The sequence below is a fragment of the Lissotriton helveticus genome, chromosome 9 (genome assembly GCF_964261635.1).
Source record: "Lissotriton helveticus chromosome 9, aLisHel1.1, whole genome shotgun sequence".
Lineage (NCBI taxonomy): Eukaryota > Metazoa > Chordata > Amphibia > Caudata > Salamandridae > Lissotriton > Lissotriton helveticus.
The window spans coordinates 236,129,925-236,151,531 of NC_136070.1; the positions used below are offsets into that span (position 1 = coordinate 236,129,925).

The 21,607-nt window shown below is 44.2% G+C and overlaps 1 protein-coding gene across 1 annotated transcript in view; it reads left to right on the top strand.

Moving 5' to 3' along the window:
- Positions 1-813: 813 nt before the first annotated feature.
- The window catches only part of LOC144783161 (uncharacterized), a 41,703-nt gene continuing 20,909 nt past the window's right edge, over positions 814-21,607 (top strand). The window contains exons 1-2 of the mRNA XM_078662286.1: positions 814-889; positions 11,061-11,116. Of these exons, the coding sequence (XP_078518412.1) occupies positions 814-889; positions 11,061-11,116 (132 nt within the window). The remainder of the gene's footprint in view (positions 890-11,060; positions 11,117-21,607) is intronic.

A 21,607-nucleotide genomic window follows, 5' to 3' on the forward strand; every position in this document is an offset into this window, starting at 1 on the left:
AAACAATGTATCCTACAGCCACACCAGAGAACTCCTCTGGACAGATCACAACTGCATCCACTTTTCCTTCAAAAAAAACACCGTACACTAGCACGCCCACCGCCTCCCCGCTGAAGCTGGAACAAAGTCACCGAAGACAAGTTCACCTCTGCCCTCGTCAGCACCCCATCACCAACTACGTCAGACACACACACCGCAGCACACAACCTCCACAGCTGGATCACAAACTGTGCCAACATATGACTTGAAAAGACATGGAGGAACAACAAAACCCCAGAAAGATGAGCCCCCTACAAAGCACAAACAGAATCTACGTATTTTCATTTTTACTGGGCCGGCCCATCTAAATGACCCAGCACCCAAGGATTACAATGAAACCGGAGAAAAAAACCGGAAAACACCATAGAACTGAACATTTTATGCATTTCACATCTCTTGGAAATTAAAGACTTTCAGCTACGGGGACTTACATCTTGGACTTTTACATACTGTTATGTCTGAACTATTGATGTTGACTTGTTCCATCATATATATGTTGATTTTTTTCATCGTATCATGTTTGACAATCAAGCCATGGGTAATGAGGGTGTTACATAAGCGTTGCATTTTAAACAAAACAGGGAAGGGCGGTGTATTCGATTTAGTTACCTAGGGTGGTTCCACACTTGAGAATTAATGGGGGTAATGAATTGATCTGGGAAGGTTTGACTAACTGATATGGTGATTCATGGGAGTTGTATTTCTTGGGGACGTCCGAACAGGTGGCTCGAAACAAACGGCTAATTAGGTGGGAGTGGTTATGAAGTTAAAAAAATGAGCCGAATTAAATATGAGAGTGAAATGACCCGCTCACAGGAAAAGAGTGGAAGTTTTGACTCGAAGAATGGAGGTATGAGGGATTACCGAATATTATGTTGTTTAGTGGGTTTGTTTAACACTCAATAGTCATGAAGTATTGGCGAACTTAGGCTGAAGTTAGAAATAGTTGACTTGGTAACATAATTTGGGAGCGTTATGTAACGCTCTTTAGAGGGAAAGCATTGTTTATGGGAGAATTTAACACAGGAGATATAGACATGTATAATGTTTACCGCAATTGATTAATATCGTTGTGCTGAGGCTTTTACACCAGTTTAACAGCGAAAAAGCCGCCGTACCGCGTACTCGAGCAGACCGGCGTGGGGCACGAGTACGCGGAACGGCGGCTTTTCCTTGTTTCAAAGTCGGGAGCTTATATGCTGTAAACCGAACCTACACTTGCCCGGCAGGATTAACTTTAACTTTTGGAGTTCACCTCACGCCACATGAATATATGTGGCCTGGAATTATCGCTGCATTAAAAACTGCAAAACTGTGAAACCGTTCAGCCGTGAACAAGTCGCATGTACAAACTTACTGAGGCGACGAAACACGTGTTGGCTTGGGAACAGTTGAGCTACTGATTGGTTTATTGTTTTGTGTGTTAATAACATCTGAAAACATCTTTTAAACTTACGTGTGCTGGGGTATATTATTAGTGTTACCAATCTGTCCTTGTAGCATTTTCTTATGTGAGCTATTTTATGTTCTCATAGTGCAGTGCATAGAAATAACTTCAGGGTGGTAGGCTGCTAGCATTTTAGAACTGTTCATGTTATTCTCGCTGCTTGCGGCATGCATAAATGCTTTTTAAATTATACTCTGTGTGGTTAATTTTCATGTACTAAGGAACAGCAAGAAACAGTTAAAATAAACTCTTTAACACCTTGAACGCTATGGGGATTTTTCCCCTGTGCTGGAAAAGCAGCAGATGCACTTTACATGACGAGCTGGGCTCGTCATGAGCGTAGCAGGAGGCTACTGCATGACGAGCCCAGCTCGTCATGAGCGTCGAAGGGGTTAAATATAATGGGCCCAATTCATTAAGGTAAACTTAGACGTTTGGTCTAAACCTAGACCAAACGTCTTTAAGTTTACGACTTTTGGAGCTCACAAAGGGGGTTTACAAGTAATAGCTTTATGTCTGCACTCGAGGCAGATCTGTGCCCCGAGTGTGGATATAAAGATAGCACCCAGAAACGCCCTTTATACATTTCCAAAGCTGTAAATTTAAATGTTTGGTCTAAATTTAGACCAAACGTCTAAGTTTACCTTTGTGAAACGGGCCCATAGTGTCTTTTCTTAGTGCAATGTTTGAATGTGCTGTTCTAAGAACGGAATTGGTTCTGAATTACCAGTACTTCCCTGAACAACTTGAAGGACTGTTAGTAACCCAAAAAGCAATGCCACTGTGCCTGCAGGAAGGTTCAGTGTGTTGTTTGGGGCTACAGTAACCTGGAATTCCTTACTCAGTAATGGTGCATTGAACTAAATCCCTGCAACCGTGTGTTAAGAATCAACAGGCACATGCATCAATATTGCATTTTGCGATTCCTTAATTGCGAAAAATAAGGAACCGCAATTAAGGAATTGCAAAATGCAATCAAGAAATTGCTAAAAAATGTGCGATTTCTTATTATTCCTTAATTGCGAGTCGCAATTAAAGAATACCTCCCCATTCATTCCTATGGGCCTAGAGGCCCATAGGAATGAATGGGAAGAAATTCTCAATTTGCGATTGGCAATTAGCGAATCGCAAATTGAAAATGCGATTTCAAGGGTGCAGGGGTGTCCACAGGACACCCTGTTACACCCCTGAAATCAATCTGTGCACATATGGCGGTTCGGGGTGGACTGCTCCCATGAGGCACAGGGTCAGACTGATTTGCATATAGCCATGTCTGAACTGGGGTGGCAGAGTGGGCTAAAGAACGGGGATGGATCAAACCCAGATCTTTTGACTGGGTGTGAGTGTTTGATTGGTTCAGATGCTCCGTCCATCACCACCCCCTTTTGTACCGCTTTGGCCGCCATAAGTGTGGCAGGGTATGCTCAGACGTGAGTCCCTTGCTCCCTTTGCCACTGGATTCAAGCAAGCCAGGCTGAAGACGGCTGGAATGCCAGAAACCGGTCCTCGGTAGCTTGTTTCTGGTCCAGGGAAGGCATGGCTTGGCGGTTCGGGCTGGACTGTTCCCATGAGGCACACGGTCAGACTGATTTGCATACAGCCATGTCTGAACTGGGGTGGCAGAGTGGGCTAAAGAACGGTGATGGATCAAACCCAGATCTTTTGACTGGGTGTGAGTGTTTGATTGGTTTAGATGCTCCGTCCATCACCACCCCCTTCTGTACCGCTTTGGCCGCCATAAGTGTGGCAGGGTATGCTCAGACGTGAGTCCCTTGCTCACTTTGCCACTGGATTCAAGCAAGCCGGGCTGAAGACGGCTGGAATGCCAGAAACCGGTCCTCGGTAGCTTGTTTCCGGTCCAGGGAAGGCATGGCTTGGCGGTTCGGGCTGGACTGTTCCCATGAGGCACACGGTCAGACTGATTTGCATACAGCCATGTCTGAACTGGGGTGGCAGAGTGGGCTAAAGAACGGTGATGGATCAAACCCAGATCTTTTGACTGGGTGTGAGTGTTTGATTGGTTCAGATGCTCCGTCCATCACCACCCCCTTTAGTACCGCTTTGGCCGCCATAAGTGTGGCAGGGTATGCTCAGACGTGAGTCCCTTGCTCCCTTTGCCACTGGATTCAAGCAAGCCAGGCTGAAGACGGCTGGAATGCCAGAAACCGGTCCTCGGTAGCTTGTTTCTGGTCCAGGGAAGGCATGGCTTGGCGGTTCGGGCTCACTGTTCCCATGAGGCACAGGGTCAGACTAATTTGCATATAGCCATGTCTGAACTGGGGTGGCAGAGTGGGCTAAAGAACGGTGATGGATCAAACCCAGATCTTTTGACTGGGTGTGAGTGTTTGATTGGTTTAGATGCTCCGTCCATCACCACCCCCTTTTGTACCGCTTTGGCCGCCATAAGTGTGGCAGGGTATGCTCAGACGTGAGTCCCTTGCTCACTTTGCCACTGGATTCAAGCAAGCCGGGCTGAAGACGGCTGGAATGCCAGAAACCGGTTCTCGGTAGCTTGTTTCCGGTCCAGGGAAGGCATGGCTTGGCGGTTCGGGCTGGACTGTTCCCATGAGGCACACGGTCAGACTGATTTGCATACAGCCATGTCTGAACTGGGGTGGCAGAGTGGGCTAAAGAACGGTGATGGATCAAACCCAGATCTTTTGACTGGGTGTGAGTGTTTGATTGGTTCAGATGCTCCGTCCATCACCACCCCCTTTAGTACCGCTTTGGCCGCCATAAGTGTGGCAGGGTATGCTCAGACGTGAGTCCCTTGCTCCCTTTGCCACTGGATTCAAGCAAGCCAGGCTGAAGACGGCTGGAATGCCAGAAACCGGTCCTCGGTAGCTTGTTTCTGGTCCAGGGAAGGCATGGCTTGGCGGTTCGGGCTCACTGTTCCCATGAGGCACAGGGTCAGACTAATTTGCATATAGCCATGTCTGAACTGGGGTGGCAGAGTGGGCTAAAGAACGGTGATGGATCAAACCCAGATCTTTTGACTGGGTGTGAGTGTTTGATTGGTTTAGATGCTCCGTCCATCACCACCCCCTTTTGTACCGCTTTGGCCGCCATAAGTGTGGCAGGGTATGCTCAGACGTGAGTCCCTTGCTCACTTTGCCACTGGATTCAAGCAAGCCGGGCTAAAGACGGCTGGAATGCCAGAAACCGGTCCTCGGTAGCTTGTTTCCGGTCCAGGGAAGGCATGGCTTGGCGGTTCAGGCTGGACTGTTCCCATGAGGCACAGGGTCAGACTGATTTGCATATAGCCACGTCTGAACTGGGGTGGCAGAGTGGGCTAAAGAACGGTGATGGATCAAACCCAGATCTTTTGACTGGGTGTGAGTGTTTGATTGGTTCAGATGCTCCGTCCATCACCACCCCCTTTTGTATCGCTTTGGCCGCCAGGGTATGCTCAGACGTGAGTCCCTTGCTCACTTTGCCACTGGATTCAAGCAAGCCGGGCTGAAGACGGCTGGAATGCCAGAAACCGGTCCTCGGTAGCTTGTTTCCGGTCCAGGGAAGGCATGGCTTGGCGGTTCGGGCTGGACTGTTCCCATGAGGCAAAGGGTCAGACTGATTTGCATATAGCCATGTCTGAACTGGTGTGGCAGAGTGGGCTAAAGAACGGTGATGGATCAAACCCAGATCTTTTGACTGGGTGTGAGTGTTTGATTGGTTCAGATGCTCCGTCCATCACCACCCCCTTTTGTACCGCTTTGGCCGCCAGGGTATGCTCAGACGTGAGTCCCTTGCTCACTTTGCCACTGGATTCAAGCAAGCCGGGCTGAAGACGGCTGGAATGCCAGAAACCGGTCCTCGGTAGCTTGTTTCCAGTCCAGGGAAGGGATTGCTTGGCGGTTCAGGCTGGACTGTTCCCATGAGGCGCAGGGTCAGACTGATTTGCATATAGCCATGTCTGAACTGGGGCGGCAGAGTGGGCTAAAGAACGGCGATGGATCAAACCCAGATGTTTTGACTGGGTGTGAGTGTTTGATTGGTTCAGATGCTCCGTCCATCACCACCCCCTTTTGTACCACACATGCCCTTAGGGCATGTGTGGGCACAACATGAAACTTTGAAAAATGAACAAAAGTGCATTTTTCAAAGTTTTCGCAAATTACCATGCGGTTCAACCCCATGGTAATTTGCTCCCCTTAAATGCGAAATAAAAATATTTTAATGTTTCATGCATTGCATTTAAGGAATCGCAAAATGCGATTCCTTAAATGCAATCGCAATTTGAGAATTCGCAAATATTTGCGAATTCTTAAATTGCGAGGGCCTTGACCCTTCATGCATTTCAAATGAGGATTTTGCGATCGCAAACGGACGATTTTTGCGATTCGCACCGCTTGCGATCGCAAAATCGTTTGATGCATGTGCCTGCAAATCCTTGCAGACCAGTGCCCAATTCCCAGGATACGCAGCAGTTTTGTTATACTAAACTGTTACGTTTTTTTCATTTTAATGGCTACGTTGAGGCTCAAACCCAATGTGAAATGATATGAAAGTATCCCCCATTGTCTTTTTTTGCTGCCAGTTACAAGGATGGTGTCATGTTTCAATGCAGGCCCCCTATTCACATTTGCTGCATGGCACTGGGTGTATGCAACCACCGTACTCTGAGATTCACCACTTTTGTTTGTGCACCAGTTAGTTTATGTCCTTTTATGTGTGTTTTTTTTCCTGATTGCTACAGGTCCAGCTGCCAGTGAATTGAGCACCATTCGTTGTATGTATCCATATTATTCTTTTTTTCCTTTATCAGTTTTCTTGCAGAATGGAATCTCTGGTCCTAATAAATGCCTCTACCCGGGTGGCAACGGTTTTCTGTAGGCGGAAATATCTTGATGGTTTATATTGGATTGAACAATACCCAATTTTTTTAACCACTAACTATTGGGGACAAAAATACAATTATATAGGTCCACCAGGATGTATTTTTTACCAATCTCTTTCCTCTGATGCCACTTAATTATTTAAACACCTATAATGAAGCATGACACCTCAGGATGGGTGAGGGCTTTTGTCCTTTAATCTATTTGGACTGTCTTCAGACACACTGTATTATTCAGCCCCTGTCGCTCCTTTTTTGTAACACTGACCAGAATGCACTTTTTGTCTGTTTTTATGATGTATAGTTCATATGGTCATCAATCAGTAATTGTTAAGCTCGCCTACTCACCTGAGAGGGTCTCAAGGCGCTGGGGTGGGGGGAGGGACAAGCTGCAGGTCGGGATGGGCACTGAGGTTCAGTCGAAGAGACAGGTCTTGAGATCCTTCCAAAATTGGGTTCGCAACGGGGATAGCCTGAGGTGGAGAAGCATGGTGTTCCAGGGTTTGGCAGCGAGATAGGAGAAGGATCTCCCTTTGGTCCTGGTATTACAGATCCGAGGAATGGTGGTGAAGGCCAGTTCGGCGAAGCAGAGTTGTTTGGTGGGTACGTGGAGTGGGAGGTGGTGGTTCAGGTATTCCTCAGATAATCATTACTGATTTGTGCAATCATATGCTTGGACTGATGTGGCTAATGAACTGTGATAGTGTACAACTGTAGCCACCTTCCATTTCCTACCTGCAGATCCACTTGCTGAAACATTTTTAAAGCATTTTGTTTTCCCTCTTTTTATCATAGATTAGTTATTATTTCTTTACAAACTCATCAAAAAAATCCCAGTGACTTTAATACAAAGCATTTCTTTGGTTGTGTGCTTGCTTAGAGTTCATTCAGATAATATTAATCAAAATTATGCACACATTTGAAGTAATATTTGTATTTAGTTTTTAAAGATGGAGGTTTGGACTCTTATGAATGCTTTGTCCACTGCAACTTATTACTCTACCTCATTAAGATGAATTTCCAAAGTGGAAAGCAGCAACCTGACAAAACGAGACTACTGAAAAAACTGTTAAATTGAGTTATCATGAAGACAAAATAGCATTTTCACACTAGCCTAATATTTTTTGTGGAAACTTTATACTGAACCCCAGATAAAATCAAAGGTCCAATGTATAAAGGTCCAATGTATAAAAACAAACAAAAAAACTTGCAATTCCTAAAGTATTTGAAATTGTAAAAATAAATGTTTCTTTTTTTCAAAATAAGATGAAAGGGAAAACTGAGACATGGTAAGTACTAAAAGGAAAAAAAGGGAGCGGAAATGGTAGTAGGAATCTGGCAGGCACACATAAAAAACAGGTGGACCGGGGGCCATAGCCACACTGGTATTGCAGATGTAGTCAGGTAGGTTAACAGCTAGGTGGGTAGACGGCTAGGGGATGAGGGAGAGCATATTATATCATAAAATGTAAAAGAAGTTTATTGAGGTGCACAGAGGAACCCCCTGTGAAAAGAAAAAAAAATCGGAGGCAGAGAGACCAGTAGAGGATGAGTAGGGGACTGGCGTGAGCTTGAAGGATTGATGCAAGGTGTGGGGGAACAGGTAGAACGAAACAAGAGGATGATTGAAGATGGGCTGGAAAAAAAGAAAGAATCTGAGGAGAAAAACATAAGATTGATTTTGTGAACCTGGTGAATGCTATAGAAGGTGAAAAATTTGCAGAAACCAGTTCGTTGTCAGGAGTGGTTTCATCAAGTTTGATTTCAATCTAAATCATATAGAACCCACACACAAGTGTGGGTGCTTGTTATTGTGTGAAGGCATGACAGCTTTTTTATTGCCTAGTCCTGGGGGATGTATGACATTACAACGCATGCTATTACAACGCATGCCTTTACGACGCAAGTTTTACAACGCAACTTTTACAACGACTTGCGTTGGGGGGCGCTGGATAGTGAATAGTTTAATTTACTATTCCAACTCCACGTCCCCGTGGAGAGTAGGGAAGGTGTTGAAAACTTTTCCCTATCGTAGAGCGCACCCCAGCGCAAGTCGTTGTAAAAGTTGCGTTGTAATGGTTGCGTCGTAAAGGTACTTCGTTGTAACAGTTGCATTGTAAAGGATGTTTACCAGTCCTGGGGTACCACCTCACGTTTTGCTGCATCAACGATATCTTCCAAGATTACTTGTGATGAGGATGTTTTGATCAAGTAATTGTCCAATCCACAAAAAAATGCATTCACTAGCTGTTCAGCATTCATTAGCATGAATGAATGAATGGATTCTAAACCCAGTAACTCACAGCCATAATGTATCAAGGGTGAGTAACAGAACTTGTTTGTTAACAACTGTTGCTATGCCATAAAAGAAGTCCAGGCTGCTCTGGGTGGACTTTTCAAGAACCTGTCAGAGCAGCAGTAGAAAGTAGGGTTTCACCCCTTTTGGAGAAGATGGATGGAAAGTGAGAGAGAGTGGTGGGGTCGGGTGGCTGGAGACCATGTTTTTTTTTTTGTTGGATCTAGGGCAGGGAGGAGCAGCCATGTTACATACAGCTCCCCTACCAATCCTCTGCCCCTGCGTAGTACTTAAAATCAGAGGCTGATGATCTTGGAGGCCTTACAAAATCTAATTTTAAAGATGGGTACAAAGTGGATTACGATGATGTTTTTTACCTTGTGGTTCTGAGTGACATCATCGACAACTCGACCTTCGCTCTCGTCTATTTCATGTCATTGAGAAAATCCCGAAAATGCCTCGATTAAAAAATCCTCGTAATTCACTGCTGCCTGTCTTGTATAATTCTATATATGTGTTATATATAGAATATATGTGTTATTGTCTGCAAGGGGCGTTTCATTCAGTCACAAACAATATTTTGAGTGAATCAACAGGAATCTGTAGATGACTAAATACAGAAACAGAATGAGGCAGCGATTAGATGCTTCATTCTGCTCTTTTAACAATTGCTCAGATCTTTTTTTAAAATACCACCAAGGGAGTGGCATTCATTTTCTGCCTTAATAATACTGTATAGTGCCCTGACGATTCATGCAGCATTTTTCATGAAAGGAGCACTGACACAGACGAGGGAGGGTCACGACCTTGAAAGTCTGCAGCTGGTGATGCCTTCCTCTGGTTTATTGCTTGGGCGGCAGTGAGATCCTGCGCTATGATCTGCTCTCTGTGTATGGTACAACCTCAGATCCAGAAAGATGAACATAATTATTATAATTAAAAATAATCACAATTATTCTCCATTGCATTCATTTAACCGTTTATTTCTGGCTCATCCTGATGTGCTGTGCCATCACCTGCCTGCATTAAATGACTCAAACTGCCTTTGATAGGGCGGGGTCTTGCCCAAGGGGCGCACACCCATAGCCAGCGCTCTATATAAATAACAAACTTTCGCCAACGTTTTCAGATTCCTGACTGACCCTCCATTCAGGTAAGAGATGAGCTCGGGAATGTGGTTGTGTGGTGGAAATTCTGTGATGTGGGTGCATGTTTCAAGCAGGTCGCGCGTTTCAATGGCTTGATTTACTTGCATATATGTAGGTGCATGCATAATTTAGGCGTACGTAGTACTCGTTAGCATGTTTTCGAAATATTTATCTTGGCAAAAAGTTGATTTTTGAAGTTAGAACTTTGTGCCTAAAAGAACATATATGTGGCTGGAGGAACAAGACAACCCCAAGTGTTTTATGAAAAGAAATTCGTAACAACAGATGGAAAAAGAAGAACGTAACTGCTGGCACTACACCCGGTTGTGAAATTAACCCTTTCAGGCCCTTTGTAATTTTTAATGATTTTTATTGGCATATTTGTAATTATGTGAATTTGTAAATAGATACAGTTGGGTTGCTGCCACAGTAATTAATAAAAAAATATTGTCATTCCTTTAATCTAATATTTTCACCTCATCACTAGAGTCTGGAGTGCTCGGTCCACTCGTGTTGCTTCTTGTCATCTATCAATCTAAGGGCTTGGCATCTCCTCTGACATGCTCCACCACTGCAGCCCTTTGCCAAAAACCCAAATACTGGTCTCCACAATTTCCAAAATTGTCTTTCCCCATTTTCCATCTCATTAGCTAACTTCTCCATACTCCAGAGGGTTCATATCCTTTGTCACATGAGGACATTATCTTCCTATCTTTGGCCTCGTGTAGCAGTCAGATGGTTTCTGAGTGGGATCCTAGTAACATCACCGATGCACATTGGTTGTTTGGCGCCTAGTAAAAGTAGTTAGGCGCTTGTACTGAGATAAAGGAAGACAAGATGTGAGATACAGTGATCGTCCAGGTTCACACAATCTGATTAAGATCATTTGTGGGAATATAATTCAAGTTTTCCTATTTCTGTCTGAGACTATAATTTAGCCACTAAATCGAATTTCTTCTGCACATTTATACAAATATCAATAATTACACTGAGGTATTACATGCTACCTTAGCATTAAACAGCAAAGAGACATTTCACTATCCTGTTTTCTGCTGTAAAAATAATCAAATGTAACTAGGTTGACATCATTTAAATCTTACCAGAGGTATAATTCTTTGCTGCGGTGTGAGTTTGTGTTCACAGCTCCTGTCAGGTAATAGGGATACAAATAAGCACACAGTCCCTGTGCTACATCCAGGGTTATGTTATTACTGATAAATACATCGCCACAGTTGAATGATTACGGTTCCTGTTCCTTATTTTATTTTCTCTAAAGTACGTTTTTTTCCTTCACAGACCCTTGTTTTTTCTTTAGCGACATCAGACCACAACCTCCCAAGTCATGGACCACTGTAAGTGATTGTTGCTCTTAATCTCTGCTTGTCATTACAATCTCAACATCTATGTTCTTTTTAGTTATTAAAGGTTTATTGGCAATTTAAATAAATCACATCAGCACAAATCATTGACACACCACAATAAACCAATGCAAAATAGACACATTAAAAATATAATAAAGTGTTCAAAATAATCTCAAACTAATTTATTAAGCATTGTATTATCTGAATCCAGCAATAACGGGTGTGGACAGCCATTTACAGTCACTGCAGGCTGATGTGCCTAAGGCTGGGAGACACCCAATACCAGTGCTGCGTTATGCAGATGATGCAGTACCTTCTAGAAAGAACACCGGTGGGCATGCAGAGACTTATGAATGTATTTGGTCAACAAAACTAAAACATTCACCATGGTATGTGGTCAAATGAGGAAACTGTGCAGAACCTTCCTTACTGACAGCAACCCAATAGTCTCTTTAAATTCTTTTTGCTACTTGGGGATTATATTTGCCTGCAATGGCTCATGGATATAGCATGTATTGAATACTAGAGCCAAAATGAGTAGGGTCTCCCAGGGGATTTTTAAGTTTGCCTCTAAACTTGGTAGCCGACCCATTAAGAAAATGGTAGCTATATATAAAACCAAGGGCGCGACTACTGCTACCAATAGGGGTAGGCCTTTGGGACATGTTAATGGCAGGAGAGTGGGTTTTCTCTTACTGGTCAGACTCTTTCTAGCCAGTAGGGTTATTGCTGATGCACCATGAATTATTGACTCGCCCCACAGAAAGAGTATCTGATTCAATGAAAAAGAGTCTATTCCCCGTATTCCCATTCCTCTAAATTACTATGGAGTATTCTCTCCAGCGACTCACTTGCGCTAAGATCCAGTAATTGCAGGTACCTCTCTGGTGCCTCTCTTAAAAATGACTAATTACTGTATAACGTCTGATTGTAGCACACAGAGGGTAGTTCAGTTGTGATGTCACAACACTCTCATCAACAAGCAGTTGGGAGAGTATTTTCCCAATCCAATTTGTTAGAACATTCTGCCCTGTAGTGGCAGAATGTTCTAATAGCCTTAAAACACTTCGTAGCTGGGCTATACCAGCTATTAAAGTCCCGCTCCCTCGTCTTCGGCTCAGGCCTTTAACGATGGAGCGGGCCTTTAATAGCCGGTATAGCCCACTACGGCGGGCTATAATGCTATAAAAGACGCCCCCTTTCATCTAGTTTGTGCTCTAATAAAAACATCTACTTGCATTTTACTTTTTCAAAAAGTGAAAAAACTATCAATTTACTTGAAAGATACATTTGCTATTAATAATCACTTGTTGATAAGTTTCATAGAGTGCTTTACTATATCGGTGGCAGTGAACAGTTAGTATATTGTCATGAATTGAGCATTTCGAAACGTCTTGATTCAGAAATAACTCCACAATATGTTTAAAATCCATAGTGAAGGGAGGAACAAGATGTTTGTTGCTCAACACATAAACTTAAATGTCATTTTTTTCTACAAAATGAAAATTGTTTAGAAAAAACTTCATAAAAGAGACAGTAGCAAGTAAACATGTCAAACATTGGTTAACAGGCTCTAATTCCCAATGCTTTCGGCATATACAACAAAATAAAATATTCATGGATTCCCATTGCACATCATTGCTTAATGCAGCTGTGTTTCATTGATGTATTTATTTAAGACTGTTTATAATGCATAACCATCACTCTGCTAGAGTCTCTTGTAGTCATCTTTTTGAAATTCCAAATTATGTAAAGGTGTACACCAGCAGTGTTTAGCATCCCTAATAGCATTATAGACTAAACATATAGGAAACCCTCATTGGGTTTCCACATAGGGTGCCGAGTGCATACTTAGGGGGTCATTACGATGTCGGGCGTATTTCCTCCGCCAGGCTGGCGGTGGCCACCCGCCATATTTGGATGGCGGGGGGGACCGCGGCGGTGTCAAACACCGCCCGCCTGTTTTCCGCCCCGGTCGCCTTGCGGCCGGGGCGGACAATGAGTTACATGGTGGCGGTGTCTGTTAGACACCGCCCGCCATATTACTATGGGCATTTTCAAATGCTTTTCCGTGGCGGCAATGCCGCCACAAAAAGGCATGTGGAGACTCCCTGCGGGGGCCCCTTGCGGGCCCCCTGGGAGTCCGGGCTTGAGGGGTGCACATGAGGGGTACCTATGGTACCCCCCCGCATTTCAAAGTGCAACATGGCAGGCACCGCGCGGTGCCTGTCATGTTGTGCTTTGAAATGCAAAACGTTCATTTTTACCATTGCGGCAGGCGGAGATTTCAGCTCCGCCCGCCGCAATGGTAAATATACAGGATGCGCCCCCCCTGTGTAGCAGGCGCATCCTCGGCGGGGTCTTGAGTCCTAAAATGTCCATGGACTCGACAATTCTCGCTCCGGTGCCTACTTGATTCACGGGTTCACACTCTGCGACTCTGGGCAATAGCTTGCTTAATCTCCACAACGGCCCCTCGCGGCGGGATGCCTGGCTTTCACCTTGTGGATACCCTGCCGGGGTTATCTCACAGGGGAATACCAGGACGGGTTCCCTAAGCAAGCGCTTAGAAACCGCTTGGTGATTTGCGCTATATAAATTCCTGTACATTTACATTTACATTTAATGCCAAAATCGGGACCCCCGCCCTGTAGGCGGGCGGTCCACATTACCAAAAGAGTGGCGGGCGGGCAAAGCCCGCCCGCCATCCTAATAAACCCCTAGGTGTGCTTCAACGCCTGATTACAGCAGAGCGGGTATTTCAGTGACAGGAGTGGAAAAAGAGAAAAGTTAAAATTGTCTAGAGGACCCCCCTCCAAGCCTGGAGAGAAATGTTTTAATACTGGGGTCCTGGGACATGGTTAAAAAATTAATGCGACTATTTGTAAGACAAAATTGATCTAGATGGTCTACATGTTTCAACATTAATAGAGTGTTCACTGCCACTGCCTTTTTCCTTTGGCCTTAGACTACTTCTGGTCCTGAAGAAATGGGTGTTCTGCCACTTCTGAAAATGTTTCAGCAGTTGTTTGTAGCACATTCTATGTATTTTCATTTTTCCACAAGTTGATGAATACCTGCTCTCAAACTATATTTTTCTTTGATAAAAATGTTCATTCTTCAATAAAAAAAATTAAGAAAAATAATTCCCTAGAAACATTTCGGTGTCATCACCAAGCAGAGGTCGCACTTTCCAATAGCAGAAGAAAACATTCATTATGTAAACATGTTGCACCAATCGAATTTTTGTTCAAACACAACATCAATTCAAATATTAATTCAATCCAACCGTGTCTTTTTAATTTGCAGCACAAAAGCAGAAGCAGGTAAGATATTGTACAGTTTACTTTCTAAGATGGTGAAAATTTGGTGACAGAAGTTAATTTTCTAAAAAGAAAACTCAAACAGATTCAAATGGTGCCGTTTACCTTCACTCTACAGTGTGTAAAATGATTCAAAAGGAGAGTAGATTTTGACACAACTTCCGACGGCAGATTTTCACCTAAGTGTAGACTTCAGTGTCTCCATCCTCTGAAATCAAGGAGTGGAGACGTCTAATACTGAATTTACAAGTTTAGAGCTCCTACTAGTAACTTTCCATACATAGGTGGAGCTTTTGCCACCTGGGCAGAGATATTCCTAAGGAAAGAATAGCGAAAACTATTAAAATTTAATTGAAAAAAGATTTAAAAAAAAAAATCTTCACAAAGGGTTTTATTGGGTTTTTGCTGTTAAGGTCATATACATACACATTATAGCTCAGGATAATTTGCGTTTATGTATCCCCATAAGAAGAAACCAAGTAAAACATGTCAAACATAAATACGTGCACAGTAAGCCCCTGATACATCTTAAAATTGAATTTTAATGGAAACTACAAACACAAAATAATTAAAACAATTATTTATAACCAAATAAAATCCGTTACAGGACATGATCTCATAATTTGTGTATTATTTTGAAGCTTTAGTTATCATTTTGAATACACTTATGAAATACATAGCAGCCCACGGAGTGGGAATGAAATATGTACAAAAATAATTGACAATAGCGGAAAGACCTGCCCAATAATGTTTTCATCATTGCAACATATACTGTACATTTGAGCATCCGAAACCACAAGGAACAAACAACAGGTAAGCAAAGAGGTATTGCTCAAGACAAGCATGGTGGGAGAATGTGAGTGCTCAACAGACAACAAAGGCTGGTGCACCTATGTCAGGCGGGCAAACAATGGCAGCTAGGTGTTAGTACCAGTCAGAAGGTCCTTGAAGACTTGGATCTTTGGATCCTTAGATACCTTCTGCTCATCTCTCATATAAGTGAGGGACCTGTCCTCCTTTTTCCTTCCCGCATAGTACCAGGATGCTCCTTTCGGACTGATAGTTGCGCTCTCTAAATAACCAAATCAAATCAGTAACGTCGCAAAAGGTAAGGCTTCGAAGTCATTCATCAACTAGCAGTGTGCGCCAACTGCCCCAATGTAGAGCAATCTTGTATTTGGCCAGCAGAAGAGCCATCGCGGAAAACCTACAGGCCACCTTAGGAACATCATGCACATAGCCCAATAGCACAAGAAGTGGAACGGGTGTCACAGTAAACTCCACCATTAGGGAGAGTTGGACAAAGACAGCAATCCAAAACTCACCTATGTGAGTACACGCCCAGGTCATGTAAGCAAAGTGAGGCATCAATGCTCACAGCACCTAGGACAGTGTGAGCAATCCTGGAGGGATCCAGGTGAGCTAAAAAACTAGGTGTGGTGTAGGGGCATCTGAGGAATTTAAAGTGAATCAATTTATGCCTGTGGTTGGGAGAAATCAATTTGATTTGTAGGCAGCAAAACTACCATATTGTATCTGGCAGAGGACGTTTTTACTAACACTCCCACAGGTCTCTGAGACAGCCATCTCATCTCATCAGGGTCAAGCTGACACAATAGAGTCCAGAAACTAAATATCCGCCATCTGCGTGTTCTACCAATGTGGTGAGAGGAACAAACTCAGCAGGGGCATGCGGATAAGTAGAGAGCTGTGTGTGCAGTGAGCTATATAATAGCCGCAGAACAAAGTGACCCATTCGGGTAGCCTTAGAAAAGTGCATGCTATCATCATGTGAGAGAACATGTCCATCCAGGAACAGATCCCCAAGAGTGCATAGTGCATGCGGCGTTAGTGTGCTTTTGACAAGGGCTTTCAATGTAGTGAGAAGTCATTGATTATCCGTAAGAGGCAGAGCAGAAGAGTACCAGCTGCTCTCCCCTAGCAGTCTGAGAAGCTTTTTACACTCCCAGCAGGTAGTGGAGATTGCCTGGATGTCTGCAGAGTCCACAGGAAGCCCGTTTGGGAGGAGCACATGCTGTGGGATTTCTAATGCCTGGTTGCGCTCCGGTCTGTCATAGGGGATTTGTGTATCTCTGTGTACAGGTGGTACGCCTAGTGACACTGGGCCACCAGGACGTAGAGCTGGAAATGGGAAACTCCAAAGCCACTGTGCTCATAGGAAAGCACTATCGTAACCCACACCGCTTGCAACCAGACCAGATTAACTTAAACAACAAGCTCTTCAGCATTGCAAAAAATGTGTTTGTAAGAGTGGCAGGGATATTCAAAAAATAGGTACAAGAAACGAGGGAGGACCACCATTTTGACAATGGCAATGTGGCCCGCAATGGACAGGGGCAGACTAACCCAACCCTCAATCTGTCATTAGGCATTCGATTGCCCACCGCAGTTAAGACGCAGGACCTGTTCTTTGTTGTGGTGTACATGGATGCCAATATATTTAACTGTTTCCTCGCACCACAGAAGGGGTTATTCGCACACCGTGGGAGTTGTAGTTGCACTAAGCAGGAATAGCTCAGACTTTCCCCAGGTTATTTGGAGTCCAGAGGCCCGATCAAATCTTATGATCTTGCAAACGAGAGGGGCCAAATTTTCCGTGGGGTGTCGCACAAACAGTAAGATGTCATCTGCATATAATGAAAATAGCAAGGGGTCAGTCGTGAACTGTAGGCCTTGGTGGAGGTGCCTCTCATGCAGTTGCTCAACCAAGAAGTCCATAATTAATATGAATAAAAGGGACGATAGAGAAGAGCCCTGCATCCCCCTTGTAATCAGAAATGGTGTGGTAATTGAACCACTGGCCCGAATGTGATCCACACAGTGAGAGTAAAGAAGCATGATAAGGGAAGTGAATCTATCTGGAAGGCCCACTTTCCACAACGTTTTGAGCAAAAAAGGCCATTCAGGGGAGTCAGAGGCCTTCTCTGCATCAAGAAGTGCCATAGCAGCGGGAACGGGAGGGAAGACTCTATTAGGGACTGAAAACTAGGGGCCATATTATCAAGAAAGGGCGATGCATTATCGCCGCTTTTATTGGCAGGAAACTGCCACTAAAGCGGCAATAATGGGCTTGATAATATGCCCTTGTGAATTCCCATAGAAGCCCAGGTTCTGGTGTTAACCTGGGCTTCTATGGGAATTCACAAGGGCATATTATCAAACCCATTATCGTCGCTTTAGCAGCAGTTTCCTGCCGATAGAAGAGGCGATAATGTATCGCCCTTACTTAATAATATGGCCCTAAGTGCGCTGGAGGGATGCAAGTATGTTAGCCAAAATCTTATTATCAAAGTTCAACAGTGAAAGAGGCCTGTAAGATTGAGCTTGTAGGAGGTCATTGCCAGGCTTGGAGAGGAGGACGATACAGCTTTGTGTAGTGATGGGGGTAGGGTGCAAACCTCCAATGACTCATCAAACATGGCTTGAAAGTGGGGTGCGAGGAGGTGCTTGTATGTTTTATAAAACACCACATAAGTCCATCCAGACAGGGGACCTTGGAGACATCCAGGGAGTAATAACTTTGATGACCTCGTCAGCAGTGATTGACTCATTGAGTTAATAGGGTGATAGGGGGTACAAGTGATGTACCACCATGGTGAAAGTCCCCAGAAGTGTGAGTGTAGAGACCCCAAAAAGAGCAACATGCCACCAGGACGAAATGCCTATGTCAGTGCACGCATTGCAGCCACCCCAGGGCCCAGTCGATGGTCCAGAACACAGCCGGCTCTGGGAAATATTGAAGAAATAGATATCCTCCACTACAGCATGTACGTGTGCTGCGGCATCTGTCCCGGGCCCAGACTCTAGAGTGGTCAGAAGGCCCAACACAGGTACCTTGCAGGAGGGCCTAGGTCGGGGCAAAGAGGCACAACACTGCGAATGCGAGCAGGGGCCGTTAATGGAGGGGAATTGCAGCACAACTCACCAGGCCACAGGCAAAAGAAAACCTGTTGCCCAACACGAAATGTTCCAAGGGTCCCACGCGGTCGAGGAAAGAGGCAGCCCACAGCAACAGGCAACGGGCTAGTTGGATCCCAGGTGGGCAACTGGGAGGCGGATAAAGGCATACCGGCTGTGCCATCGCTAGGAGACAGAGGGCAGTTGGGGCTGGGACTCTGGCGGTCCAGGAATGCTGCTTTAGGTGCCAGTGGGCAGGCCCACTGCTCCGTCCCCAGCTGGCGGGGCTGGCAGAGACAGCCACCAATATAGTCTGCAATGTAGGCCAGTACCCTGGCCAGCAGCCGACAAGGCCCCAAGCAGCGCCAGCGAGAAGGAGCCAGGCCGAAAAGACCGCTTCTCCGAACAAGGGAGGATGGCCAGTGCTCAAGGGAATCCTACAGTCTGAAGGGGTCATCACAGGTAACTCCGAGCCCTGCTTCAAGGTGTCACGGTCTCGGCCCAATATAGCCGCCGATGGTGCCGAATGAAGGTAGACTGGCCGGGGGCAGGCCCGCTCTTCTACACAGGCATCAGGCGGAGCTCCCACGCAATCCCCCCGTGGTAGAGGTGCGCAGGCCCAGCATCAGCAACGGCAAGTAAGGAACAGTCAATGGTATAACTGGAGGAGGTTGGAGGCTGGACCTTCAGCGCTGTGCAGCCATCTTGGGTGCCGCATAGACATGCCCTCACATTCTTTATTTAATAAATATTATTTTTTTACCAAAATAAAAAAAAATCCTATGCTTAAGTAGCTTTTTTATTTGTAATAAATATTTAAGAAATTAAATAATAAATATACTTAACTAATGTAAATTAATCTTTAATTTTAAAACAAGTTTAAAAATCAAATAAAATAGTTTTTTTATATAAGGTAAAGTGTAAATAATAAAATATTCATGTATCCATTATGTATATGTTTTAACCCAATAATTATTTTCTTTGCATGTAATTATTTTGACATAATTTCCCATGGGTAGTCATTTTAAGTCACAGTCCGCATTTGTTTCTATGGGGGTGTGTTGCAGTATCAGTGACTTGCCATTTGTGATGCGTACTCTAAGAGTGGGCTGGAATACATTTAATTCTGTTTTGTGGCCTTTTGTGATTTAGTAAGTTTAGAGGGAAGTTTGTGGATGGCTATGGTCTTACTCTTTTGTGGGTGTGCTTTTGTATTAGCATGTATATGCCTGATTGCTCTTTACATTTTCCCAAACCCCTCCCATTAAGGAGCAGATATTCCCCTTTTTCCAACCATTCCTCTTTGTCCCTCACACATTTACCCCTAAATCATACACTTACGTGTCAGAGATCCCTACCACTCTGGCGGAGATCTTCTCATAGAAAAGATCAGAGAGGCAGAAGCGGAGGTCTAGTAGTGTAGGAAGCATAAATTAGAAATTGCATTTTGTAGAATGTGAGTACTATCACTGTAGTGCTACCACACATACTACAGAATGCAGTTTGTAAATAGGCATCAGTGTTTGTAAGGACCCGAAGGAGGGTGATCACCATAGGTGGGACACTGAACGATCACCATACCCAGAAGAAAGACTCAAGGCCTCATGATGACTTTGGCAGTCTTCAGCTGGGATCGCCACTGCTGCGGTCCCAGGAAGACCACCATGACTGTGGTGAGAATGCCAGCTGGATACAAGTATAATCCTGGGCAGGCGGGCTGTGCTGCAGCGGTCTGTCAGCAGCGGAATGTAAGGCTTGTAGGAGAGCCTAATCAGCATATCGCCTCAGTGACAGTGCTGACTGCTTGGCTGAGCATGTTGTGGCATGCACCATGTCTTGCATGCCACACAGTGCATGCACAAACATGCACTTGTGGGGAGAGCACATCATGTACCCCCTGCATTCACTCCCATGTATAGCTTTGCCCAGGGGTCCTGTTGGGAGCCTCCCTCCTTGCCCTTTTTCAAAGCAGGATCACTATCATAAAAAGGCTTGCGGAAGGGCAAGTCACGAAATTGACTGCAGTGCCGGGATCGGCACGGCCTCCATTCCTCCCCAGCCAGTGGGATCCAGGAACCTGGTGGCACCGGGAGTGTCATAGCGGGCTTTTGGTGGTCCGACCACCACAATTGTAATACAGCGGGTGAACTGCAGTGGTCGGAATGCCACATTGAATACAGTGGTCCTAGGACCGATGTACTCGTAATAAGGTCCTCAATCTTTTCTCCACTGATCAGTGACCACAGATTGTACAATTCCCCCCTGAAATCATATTTGTTTAGTTTAAAGAATATTACCATATTTGGGAGGAGCATCTGAGAACCTGTGATCTACTAGGCTTTTTTATTTGGTTCAGAGTGGGATATGTCTTGTGGGTCACACCATTCCAGCAGGTTCATGCCTCATATATCTATAGTGGTGATAATCTCAGTTGGTGCTCTCTTCACTGTTAAATAGTTAATAATTAAATATTATGCCTTGCGCACATAATTTCCTTGGGAAACAGTCTTGGCAGAGATATTAAATCATCCTCTAAATTTGCAACAGTAGAAATATCCATTAATCTCTTAGCATCCGATAGTAGTGGAGTCTTCAGGAAACTCTGCTGTAAAATGTTTGCAAATGTGTTTGCTGTAGTGGTTGCAGGTAAATATAATTATGTAAAATGCATGCCATGTTCAATACTGTAAAAACTATCAGAACCAAATCTATCAATTCTTTCTAAATAATGTATTTGCTATGTCTTAATATATACATGCCAACTCATTTTTATTAAATTTGCCAATTACCATTTGCCATTTGCCAATTATATTGGTCATTTTCAACAAAGGTTCATAAAACAAGTACAACATTCAATTATTCAGTTAAGCACTGCTGCAAACTAACCTAAACACAAGTGGAGACCCCTCTCTTTTACAATTGTTAATTTGTTAATTGTGTTGGCTCTCTATGTCCCAACACAAAATATCTACCTGACACATCCATTAAAGACTGGTTTGAATTGGTCTCGGGCAGCCGGCGTATAAAGCAGTGGACCTCCAAGAATTAACTTCCACAGAGCTATCTACAATCTTATGCAAGGTCAAATTCAGTTGTGTTGCTACGTTTGTGCACTCAACTCTAAGTGAATAATCTCTTTAACACAAGGATTACATGTATTTTAGAAATACACAAATGCACTCATTTCATCCCTTAACATCAGTTTGTCAGGCTTTAGAAATAGACCAATTCTCCTGTCAAC